Genomic DNA, 12664 nt, shown 5'->3' with positions numbered 1-12664 from the left:
CAAAATGGGAAGAAAGGCTTAATAAATCAAGCTCCATGTTATTTATTTAATCAATCTTATACTTCACATTTTCATACAATTGTTCAATATGAATAACAAAATTAAATATATACTTGTTATTTTCTTCAATCAATGCAGTATTACAAACTCTGCATTGTTCACATGCAATCAAATATAATTGGAAAGTCATCATTTTTAGAAAAAAAAATATCTGAACCTATATTAACTTACTCCCAAAATTCCATCACTGGAGAAGTAGCATTTGCTAAGGAGATCTGACTGCAGTTGCTCATGTTAAGCTTTTGAAACTCCACACAGTTCTCTATGAAAGAATAAAGCAAAGGTGTTCATTTAATTACAACACGTCCAATATTATTATGCTTATGTTATACTTGGCACAGGATGTACAGTTAGCAAAAGAAAAAAAAACATTTTTACTATAGTACTTTTCATGTAAACTGGATCTCAAAAAACATTAATATCATGAGATGTGCCATGCTGAGTTGGACAAATGACCCTCAAGCCCAGCATCCATCAGTGGCCAATCAGGGTCACTTGGAAGTACCTGGCAGATCCTAATTGGGAGATCTATTCCCCATTTCTCATTCCTAGAAGCAGGAGATGATGATTCTCCAAGTCTACCTAGTTAATAATCGTTAATGGATCTGTCCTCTAGAAACTTATCCAAACTTGTTTTAAATCAAGTTATGCTATTAATCTTATCAGAGCCAATGGAAGGGCATTAGGTGCTGTAGGTGAACCTTACAGCTTTGAGCTCCAGCCCTCACACACACAATTAAGAAACAAACATTTATAATAACAGATGTGACATGAAAAGGATATTCAAAGTACAGTCTTCCAAGGTAAGAATATCACTTACAACATTTTGTATTTACTTGCATTGCTGTGGAGCCATGCAAAAAAGACATTTGGAACCCATATATGAACCGAGCAAGCAGTGGAGATAAGGCGAGCTACACAATTGTCGCATAATAAATTTCTGATTTGCCACAAACTTCAATCAAGTAGCAAACATCTTCAGAATATTTTTAATGTAAACTTAAGAAGGAGTTGATATTCTGGTGTAGAGACAGCAAGCATGTAAACATGTGAAATAAGCTCAATGATTACAATTTGTATTCCATAATAGGTCCCCCAACACAGGCTCTGTTTTGTGGATAGCTGTGTTGGACGGGACAGGGACGACCAGAGGTCTTTAACAAGAGTGTATTTTATAGCAAAGATGACCAGGCAAGATTTAAATGCTGCAAAGATGCAGCTATCTGCGAAACACGACACAAATCCAACTTCTACCGAATAAGTGGGGGATTTTAAAAGACAAGTGCACCGATGCCATTACCAGTTTTACCAGTTCAATCCCAGTTTGTCCAGGAAAGCAATAGGACTTCCAAAACAAACCCCTCTGTCCTATTAGCCCTGACACTTAAAACCCCGATCTATTTGTCTTTATTTAATAACTTGTACGTCAGCCATAGCAGAAGTAAAGTTACAAGGCAGGAGACTCTGGTGCACGCGCCTGTGCAAATACGTATTGATGCGCAGATTTCAATGTGAAATGTGCCCAACCCCTTTTTTGGAACTTTTCATTTGTGCACGTAGTGGCAATTGCGCGCGTCCTCCGGCAGCCTTTAAAATCCACTCAGCGTGCAGGTCCAACATGCGCTTATCTCCCAGTTTTGGCGCATGCCAGGATTTTAAAACTAAGGGAAATAGTCCAAAAAGGAAGATTAAGGAAAGCATGGGGAATAAAAAAGGTACACTATGGGGGTCATTTTCTAAAGCTAGCACACACGAAAAGGGACGCTTCACACGTGAAAAGTCCCTTTTCGCGTGCAATAGCTAAAAAGGAGTGGTGTCGGGGCGGCGTCTGCCCTGGAAGAGGAGGAGACGGGGCGGACGCCGCAAAGACAGCGTGGACGGCGAAAAGGCAAGGAGCCTTTTCGCTTCCAATTTCGCGCACAATAGCACCACCTTTTACGATGGCGCTATTGGGTGCGAAAGCGGCAGCGATCGCACTGTGGAGGTGCGATCGATGCCGGGTATCACAGGCCCGCCCCCCGCTTCGCCCCCCTGCCCCCCCTGTACCGCGCGACTCACGACACCGTGGTACGTTAGAAAATCTAGGCCTATGTCAGTAAAACACAGTGTTTCAGTGTATTGTGCTACAATATTAGGTCATTTGCCAAAATGCTTGATCAAAAGAATTTTTGACATTTTTGGAATGAGTCAACGTTCAGTACAGTTGCAATGAACCGAATCGAAAATAAACTCATCCATTGCACTTTTACCATTTGGATCATGCAAATGTATATCCCTACTCTTTACCAACATGTTACTTTCAAGTCAAATTCTTTGAATGTTAAAGGTAAAACACCTTTTAAAAACTAACATTTGGTTAACAAATAACTAAAGGGAAATTAATATAGTACTTGTTACAACTCATCTAGAGCTTAGATTTGGAAAAAAACAAGTAATTCAATCTAAAAAAAATCCAAACTCTAATGCAAAATAAATAAAACATATCTATTTCAGTATTTGTACTCTAATTGCTTCCATGGTGATGGGCTTGACTCACAAAAGTAATCACCACATCAGTGTACACTAGGGATGTGCTTTCATTTTAACAACATAGTCAGTGTCAATGACATTGCCTATTTCATTTCATATTGCTTCTAAACTAAAATGATAAAATTCACAACATTTTGGTTTTTTTATTTTTCATTTAGTCTGCACTATTTTGATTTAATGGAGTTACTGGGGGGTGTACAGGCTAAATGAATTGGTATAACTGGCAAATGCGTCAGCACATATCCCTTTTAAAATTTCCCCACTTATGTGGTAGAAGCAGCTTTTGAGCACACAGGCACATGCCACATAAAATAGGCCGCACTTGTGCATGCATCCAGGCTATTTTATAATATGCATGCACATACAATGCATGTTATAAAATAGCCATATCCCTGGGTACAAGCCAAAAAATGCTCGCACATATGCACCTGTGTGCCAATTTCAAAATTCACCTTTTATTTATTTAAAACTTTTGATACATGGCATTTCCCAAAGGCACTCAGGTGTGGTGCAATATTAAATTAACATTCATAACATAATACAATAAATACAAATACAAAACAATCAGCAATCCACATAAAATAAATGCTGGATGAAAAGATCATAATGCTTCATTCCAGCTCCTGTACAAAATGTTTTGCATATCAAATAGTGCATACAGATACCCCCTAAACCCATAGAACTGAAGCAGCCAAAACTAATTTAATATGAATAGCCATATCTTTAATAGCTTATATATTCTCCAACTAGCTGCAGCACTAGAGGAAGTTAGTTTCACAAACAGGGTATGGAACTGGAGTGGTGGCTCAGTGGCAGTGCTGTACCATACAGAGGACCAAAGTTTGATTCCCAGGCCTGGCTGCTGCTCTCCAGAAGCAACATTCATAGCCCCTACATTGAAGGAGGGAGTCCCAGTCTTCTCTCAATAAGAATATTTTGTGGCCAGAGTTAAGTCCACATTAGCTGAATTGCAGAATAAACTGTAGTTTGTGAACCCTGGCTGAGGGCTATCACTCCAATGGCTGGACAGAATTGGAAGAGAAAATACAATTAGGGATGTGAATCATTTTTCTAACGAATTGAAATATCATACGATATTTCTAAATTTGTTAGAAATCGGTTAAAAGAAAGAAACGATCAATTTTACCCCCGATTTTTCATAAAAATAATTTTTGTTACTTTTTGTTATTTTTTGCTATTTTTGTTAGTGCTCGCTAACCCGAAAAACGATTTTTCACTAAAAAAAACCCCGGGGAAACACAGGAAAACAATTTTTTTCCCATGGTCAGACGATCCCGAAAGCGTGAACGATTGGGCACCCGATTCACATTCCTAAATACAATAGGGAGAAAACCCTGGCTTTGTGAATGAAGGCTCATGCACTGTAGCCCATGTTTCAATTGAGCTGGAATCCTATATGTTTTGTATTTTAATGGTATGTTAATATTTTAATTTTGTATTTGTATATTGTAACCCCACTGAAATATGGAGATTTTGCGGGTTACAAAATAAAAAGTAAATAAATAAATAAGGAGGAGGAGGAAATTGACAGATAGAAACACAGAACTTTGGTAGTCACCACCAGGAAAAAGATCTAGGTGCCATTGTGGATAATATATAGAAACCCTTTGCCCAGTGGGCAATGATGGCGAGAAAGCAGATAGAATGCTAGGAATTATAGGAAAAGAACGGACAATAAAACAGAGAATATCATAATGCCTTTGTATCGCTCCATGGTGTGGCCTCATCTTGTATTGTGTGCAGTTCTGGTCACCGCATCTCAAAAAAGACATAGTGGAATTGAAACAGTTACAGAGAAGGGCAACCAAAATGATAAAGGAGATGGAACAAATCCCCTGTGAGGAAAGGCTAAAGAGGTTAGGGCTTTGCAGCTTAGAGAAGAAACAATAGAGGTCTATAAAATATTGAATGGAAATGAATAGATGAACATAAATTGGCTGTTTACCTTATCAAAAAGTACAAAAACTAGGGGACATAAGATGAATTTACTAGGTGATATGTTTAAGACAAATAGGAGACAATACTTGTTTACTCAATGCATAATTAAACTCTGGATTTCATTGCTGGAGGATGTGGTAAAAGCTGGGTTTAAAAAAAGTTTGTACAAGTTCCTGGAAGAAACATCCATAAATAATTATTAAGATGGAGTTGCAGAAATTCACTGTTTATCCCTGTGATAAGCAGCATGGAATCTATTGAAATTAGGAATCCTGCCAGGTACTTATGACCTGGATTGGCTACTGTTGGAGCAGGATGCTGGGCATGATGTACATTTGGTCAGACCCAGCATGGCAAAATTTATGTTCTTAAGTGACAGAAAAAGACCATATGGTTTGGCTTATTAAATCTGCTCATCCCAACTCCTGCTTAGCTTTGCAAACCTTTCCTCTCACTTAGAGATCCTTTGTGTTGTGGTTCCCGATCGCGTCCCTACGCGATCCGACCCCCCTACCTTCATCAGCGGCCCGGTTCCGATCCCCTCGAGGCGCGGGTCACAGCGCTCCGGTCGCGGGATGAAAATGGCACCTTCCCCAGCAGCAGCAGCGGCAGTCGGAGGGAGAGCTCCGCCCCTTGTAGGGGCTGAGGCAAGAAGGAGGGGCCGTCCCCGGAAGATGACGTCAGCATAGGCGGGGGATTTAAAGGCGACTCAGTGGGCTGCTGATCGCCTTTCAATAGGTTTCCTGCCGTGCTTGTGACCTGTGCTGTGCTTTGGACCTGACTCTGCTTTGCCTTCTGCCTGCCTAGACCCGGATCGGATTGGACTTTGCCTTGCCTGCTGCCTGCCTAGACCCGGACCGGATTGGACTCTGCTTTGCCTTCTGCCTGCCTAGACCCGGATCGGATTGGACTTTGCCTTGCCTGCTGCCTGCCTAGACCCGGACCGGATTGGACTCTGCTTTGCCTTCTGCCTGCCTAGACCCGGATCGGATTGGACTTCGCCTTGCCTGCTGCCTACCTAGACCCGGACCGGATTGGACTTTGCCTCGACTGCTGCCTACCTAGACCCGGACCGGATTGGACTCTGCATTGCCTGCTGCCTGCCCAGACCCGGACCGGACTGGACTTTGCTTTGCCTGTTGCCTGCCTAGACCCGGACCGGATTGGACTTTGCCTCGCCTGCTGCCTGCCTAGACCCGGACCGGATTGGACTGTGCTTATCTGCTGCTTGCCTAGATCCGGGTTGGATTGGGACTCTCCTGCCGGGCACTGTTCCGTGGTCTGGTTGGGACGTTATCTCCCGGCGGGATTCTTCTCCGGCGATACTGAGCAGTTCTTCTGGAGTCCGCCTTCCGGTGACGAAGGGCACCAGATTCCCCAGGTGGGTGACTTCGTTCCGGGCCAAGGGTCCACAGATAACAGATTGAAAGGCCATGGACCCGGTGGACTTGTCCGGTCTTCAGGCAATTCCTGGACTCGCTCAACAACTAATGCAGCAGCGACAACATCAACAACAGCAGCAACTAAGTCTGGAGGCTTTAACGGCAACCGTAGACAGACTAGTCCGACGGCTAGAGGCTCCCCAGGGAGCGGTAGCGGCAGCACCACCAACTCCACCACCCAGTGCCTCAGCATCTGTCTCTCATTTACCAGCACCTCCTCGGTTCTCAGGAGAGGCTACAAAATGTCGAGGATTTCTCAATCAATGTTTTATTCGTTTCTCCTTGCAAGAGATCCAGTTCCCCAACGATCGAACAAAGACGTCTTTCATCATCTCTTTACTAGACGGGAAGGCCATGGCGTGGGCATCACCCATCTGGGAGAGAGGAGATGCGATACTAAACGACTTGACTAGGTTCGTATCTACCTTCCGACAAGTGTTCGACGAACCCGGAAGACTTTCAACCGCGTCTTCAGAACTCCTTAATTTGCGTCAAGGAACAGGAACTTTGGCTGACTTTGCAATCACTTTCCGCACCTTAGCCTCTGAATTAGGATGGCAATCGGACTGCCTCCGAGGCATTTTCCTGGAGGGACTGTCGCCACGTATAAAGATGAACTGGCGGGACGCGACCTTCCTGAGGACTTGGACGCACTGATTGATTTGGCGGGTCGTATTGATCGTAGGATTTTACAACGGGCCAAAGAGGCCAGACCTCCTCGCCGACTGGCACCCTTGGCTCCTCACTTCTCGCGTCCCTTGGTGCCTTCCACCGCCACGGAGAGTTCTACTACCGCCAATGAAGAACCCATGCAGCTCGGAAGGAGTCGGCTAACGCCTGAAGAAAAACAACGCCGGAGGAGAATGGGTCTCTGTTTATACTGCGGTAACAAGGGCCATCTTCTCGCTCAATGTCCCGAGCGTCCGGGAAACTTCCGATCCTAGGTATCTCGGAGGAGCAGACCCTAGGGGGAGATCCAGCTCCTCAGTTCGTGGTTCCTGTTACCATACGCGGAGGACATGGGACATTTACTACACAAGCATTGGTTGATTCCGGAGCAGGAGGGAATTTTATTTTGGGTAAACTAGTTCATCAACTTCAGATTCCCACACAGCCCTGTAAAGTTCCACTATTTATCTCCTCCATCCAAGGGGAGAATTTGCCGGGACAAGTTTCCTGTATGACCACCCCCATTGTGCTCCACACTGGCATTCTACACACAGAAGAGATATCTTTCTTTATTTTAGGAAAAGCAGTCCATCCCGTGGTCTTAGGACTACCCTGGCTTCAAAAACACTCTCCCATCATGGATTGGAGGACTCTGCAGATTGCAGCCTGGGGTCCAGAATGTCAAGGGTCCTGCATTCACTGGTCACCCCACCCAGGTTTACCGTTAACCACTACCAAGATTGGATTACCGCATCACTACTCCGAATTCATGGACGTCTTTTCCAAAGAGAATGCCGAGATTCTTCCCTGCCACCGAAGATTCGACTGTGCGATCAATTTATTACCTAATGCTATCCCACCTAGAGGGAGGACTTACCCGCTTTCAGCACCGGAGTCCCAAGCTATGGCTGAATATATTGAAGATAATCTGGCACGGGGGTTTATTCGACCCTCTACATCTCCTGCTGGGGCAGGATTCTTTTTCGTTAAGAAGAAGGACGGGTCTCTAAGACCATGCATAGATTACAGAGGACTTAATGCTATAACTCGCAAGGATCGTTATCCGTTACCCTTGATACCCGAGTTACTGGATCAACTGCATGGAGCCCAGATATTTTCAAAACTCGATCTACGCGGTGCCTATAACCTGGTTCGAATCAAGCCAGGTGATGAGTGGAAGACCGCTTTCAATACCCGCAACGGCCATTATGAATACCTTGTAATGCCTTTCGGCCTGTGTAACGCACCTGCGGTTTTCCAAAACCTGATGAACGAGGTGTTTCGGGACATGTTGTATAAACAAGTGATCATTTATCTGGACGACATTCTCATTTTTTCTAAAGACTTGGATACACATCGCAGAGATGTTAAGCTGGTTCTTCAGCGATTAAGAGAGAATCACCTGTTTGCCAAATTGGAGAAATGTCTCTTCGACCAACAGTCCATTCCTTTCCTGGGATTTATTGTATCCACCACTGGTTTCCTGATGGATCCGGAGAAGGTGGCCTGTATTCAAGATTGGCCACAGCCCAAGGGACTGCGGGCCATACAGCGGTTCCTGGGGTTTTCCAATTTCTATCGAAATTTTATACCTCATTATTCCCACATTGTGGCACCCATTACCGCGTTAACCAAGAAAGGAGCTGACACCAAACGGTGGCCTCAAGAGGCACTACAAGCATTTCAAAAATTGAAAATGGCCTTCTTGGAAAAACCTTGCCTGCACCATCCGGATCCGAATCGTCCGTTTATCGTAGAGGTGGATGCCTCCGATGTAGCGGTCGGTGCTGTCCTAAGTCAACACTCTACCCGAGGAACATTACTGCCCTGCTCCTTCTTCTCTCGGAAGTTTTCTCCAGCGGAGAAGAATTATGGAATAGGAGATAAGGAATTGCTGGCCATCAAGATGGCCTTCGACGCATGGAGACAGTGGTTGGAGGGTGCCCAACACACCATCACGGTCTATACCGACCATAAAAACTTAGAATATCTTAATAAGGCTCAACGCCTCAATCCTCGCCAGGCACGATGGTCACTGTTTTTCTCCCGTTTTGATTTTGTCCTCCGTTTTCGTCCCGCTGCCAAGAATGGACGGGCTGATGCTCTCTCCCGATCTTTTGAGGTGGAGGATCTTCCTGAAACTCTCAATCATGTCATTGATCCCGCCAAACTGCTACTGGCAGTCACCAGCACAGCACCCTCCGGGAAGACGGTGGTTCCCCTCCGACTTCGCCCCAAGGTACTATCTTGGGCTCACGACTCCCTTACGGCTGGTCACCCCGGCCGTCAACGCACCTGGGAATTGTTAGCACGGTATTACTGGTGGCCCCAAATGAAGGAGGATGTACGGGCTTATGTTTCCTCCTGTCCTAAATGTGCTCAGCAGAAGCCGTTGCCAGGTCGGCCCTGGGGACTTCTCCAGCCCCTTTCCCCTCCTCTCGAACCTTGGACTCACATTTCCACGGACTTTGTGGTCGATTTACCTCCTTCTGGCGGGCATCAGGTTATTTGGGTCGTGGTAGACCGCTTTTCCAAAATGGCTCACTTTACTCCGTTACCCAAATTGCCCTCTGCTCCCGAATTGGCGGATCTCTTTGCATCTCATATCTTCCGTCTTCATGGACTTCCGCTCCACATCGCTTCGGACAGGGGTCCGCAGTTTACGGCCCGATTCTGGGGCGCGCTTTGCACGAAGTTCGGTATCCATCTGGACTTTACCACCGCGTTTCATCCTCAGGCGAACGGTCAGGCTGAACGTGTCAATAGAGGTTTGAAATTGTTCTTACGCCTCTTTGTTAACCATCGTCAGGATGATTGGGCCGGTCTCCTGTCGTGGGCCGAATTTTCCCACAACTCTCATGTAAATTCCGCTACTGGAGAGTCTCCTTTCCTGATTGTTTTTGGGAAACAACCTAGGCCTCCTCTTCCACTCCCGGTTCCGGTGGCTTCTCCTGCTGCTCAACTTTCCGCTCAGCGGCTTCACGATCTGTGGGAGGCCACTAATCGGCACCTTCTCAAGGCAGCCGCCGCTGCCAAACGGATGGCGGATAAGCATCGCCGGCCTGCTCCACAGTTCCTATCTGGGGACAGGGTTTGGCTCTCTACTCGTCATCTACGCCTCCGGGTCCCGTCCATGCGACTTGCTCCCCGATTCATCGGTCCCTTCCTTGTCCGGGACCGCCTGGGTCCTGTTACCTACCGCCTTCGGCTTCCTCGGACTCTCCGGATCCACGATTCCTTTCATGTTTCCCTTCTGAAGCCTGTACTTACCTCCCCGTTTCATGCGACTCCTCGCCAGGATTCCGCTGTCGAGTCTGCGGAGGACGCCATCTACCAGGTTCGGGAGGTCCTCGATTGTCGTCGCCATCATCGGAGATGGGAGTATCTTCTTGCCTGGGAGGGGTTCGGCCCGGAGGAGAACTCCTGGGAACCGCGGGCCAATATACTGGATAAGACTTTGCTTCTTCGCTTTCATCTCGCCCATCCGGAGAAACCTGGTCCCTCCAGGAGGGGGCGTAAGACGGGGGGTACTGTTGTGGTTCCCGATCGCGTCCCTACGCGATCCGACCCCCCTACCTTCATCAGCGGCCCGGTTCCGATCCCCTCGAGGCGCGGGTCACAGCGCTCCGGTCGCGGGATGAAAATGGCACCTTCCCCAGCAGCAGCAGCGGCAGTCGGAGGGAGAGCTCCGCCCCTTGTAGGGGCTGAGGCAAGAAGGAGGGGCCGTCCCCGGAAGATGACGTCAGCATAGGCGGGGGATTTAAAGGCGACTCAGTGGGCTGCTGATCGCCTTTCAATAGGTTTCCTGCCGTGCTTGTGACCTGTGCTGTGCTTTGGACCTGACTCTGCTTTGCCTTCTGCCTGCCTAGACCCGGATCGGATTGGACTTTGCCTTGCCTGCTGCCTGCCTAGACCCGGACCGGATTGGACTCTGCTTTGCCTTCTGCCTGCCTAGACCCGGCTCGGATTGGACTTTGCCTTGCCTGCTGCCTGCCTAGACCCGGACCGGATTGGACTCTGCTTTGCCTTCTGCCTGCCTAGACCCGGATCGGATTGGACTTCGCCTTGCCTGCTGCCTACCTAGACCCGGACCGGATTGGACTTTGCCTCGACTGCTGCCTACCTAGACCCGGACCGGATTGGACTCTGCATTGCCTGCTGCCTGCCCAGACCCGGACCGGACTGGACTTTGCTTTGCCTGTTGCCTGCCTAGACCCGGACCGGATTGGACTTTGCCTCGCCTGCTGCCTGCCTAGACCCGGACCGGATTGGACTGTGCTTATCTGCTGCTTGCCTAGATCCGGGTTGGATTGGGACTCTCCTGCCGGGCACTGTTCCGTGGTCTGGTTGGGACGTTATCTCCCGGCGGGATTCTTCTCCGGCGATACTGAGCAGTTCTTCTGGAGTCCGCCTTCCGGTGACGAAGGGCACCAGATTCCCCAGGTGGGTGACTTCGTTCCGGGCCAAGGGTCCACAGATAACACTTTGTGCTTGTCTTATGCTTTCATGAACTCCAAAACATTCCCTATCTCTACCACCTCCATTGGGAGACTTCTATGTGTCCACCATCCTCTCTCCATGAAGAATATTTCAGATTACTCCTGATATTACCTCTTTTACCCTCATCTCATGACCCCTTGTTCTAGAACTTCCTTTCTGATGAAAGAAGGCTGCCTCCTATGCACTTAATCTTTGAAGGTATTTAAATGTCTCTATCATATCTCTCCTTTCCCTCCTTTCATCTAGGGTATACATGTTTAGATTTTTAAATCTGTCCCCATATGCTTTATGATGAAGACCATTGACCATTTTAGTAGTTACCCTCTGGACTAATTTGAAGGTTTTGTCTCCATGATTGTGCACAATACTCCACATGAAGTCTCACCAGAGTCTTATACAGAGGCATTATCACTTTTTTACTGCTGGTTATTCCTCTTCCAGCCATCTGGTTTTCAACACTACCTTTTCTACCTGTTTGGTCACTTTAAGAGCATCAGAGTTTATCACCTCCACACTCTTGTTCTGTGCACAGATGAACCTCACTGCTGATTAGGGGTGTGCATTCATTTCCTACATATTGGTAATCTGCAAAGTATAGGGCCATATTCGTTGTATTCGTGAGAAAGCGAAACGTATCGTGATTCCCCACGAATACAATGAATCTTCGCCGAATTATTCAGCCGTCTAAAGGAGCGAATTTAAACAAACTCCCCACCCTCCTGACTCCCCCCCCCCAAGACTTACCAAAACTCCCTGGTGGTCCAGCGGGGGGTCCGGGAGCCTTCTCCTGCACTCACGCCCTCAGCTGCTGGTATTCAAAATGGCACCGATAGCCTTTGCCCTTACTATGTCACAGGGGCTACCGGTGCCATTGGTCAGCCCCTGTCACATGGTAGGAGCAATGGTGCAGCCGAGGGCGTGAGTGCAGGAGATGGCTCCCGGACCCCCCGCTGGATCACCAGGGAGTTTTGGTAAGTCTTGGGGGGGATCAGGAGGGTGGGGGGGGGTTGTATTTAATTCAATTTTAGCCAGGGAATGAATAAGAATTAACGCATGAACGTATCGGTGGCCCCCTTGCCGAATGCAACGTATCTGCCCCCGACGAATACGAATCCCGAATGCAACGTATGGCGTCCCTCTGCACATCCCTACTGCTGATACTGAATAACTGTATTGGTCCCTTGCCTTTTTATAACTCAAATGCATAACCTTGCATTTTTTTTATTTTTTTTTTTTTTAACATTTAACCTTAGATGTCAGAATTTAGACCATTCCTCAAGCTTCACTAGATCCTTCCTTATATTTTCCATACCTTCCAGGGCATTTTCCCTGTTGCAAATTTTGGTATCATCTGCAAAATAAGCAAACCTTAACTGTCAGCTTTTCTACAATATTAATTTTGACAACGTTGAATAGAACTGGACCTAGTATCAATCCCTGCAGCACATCATTGACAGCTCCATTCTTCAGAATAAGCTCCATTTACCACTGTTTTGTCACCTCCC

At 47.0% G+C, this 12664-nt stretch overlaps 1 protein-coding gene across 1 annotated transcript in view; it reads right to left on the bottom strand.

Annotated features, from left to right (window-relative positions):
- The window catches only part of SLC6A11 (solute carrier family 6 member 11), a 359320-nt gene that overhangs the window by 321544 nt on the left and 25112 nt on the right, over positions 1-12664 (bottom strand). Inside the window, 1 exon segment of the mRNA XM_029600769.1 lies at positions 232-322. Coding sequence (XP_029456629.1) covers positions 232-322 — 91 coding nt within the window.

The sequence above is a fragment of the Rhinatrema bivittatum genome, chromosome 4 (genome assembly GCF_901001135.1).
Source record: "Rhinatrema bivittatum chromosome 4, aRhiBiv1.1, whole genome shotgun sequence".
Classification (NCBI taxonomy): domain Eukaryota; kingdom Metazoa; phylum Chordata; class Amphibia; order Gymnophiona; family Rhinatrematidae; genus Rhinatrema; species Rhinatrema bivittatum.
This window is presented reverse-complemented; position numbering and strand designations above follow the sequence as displayed.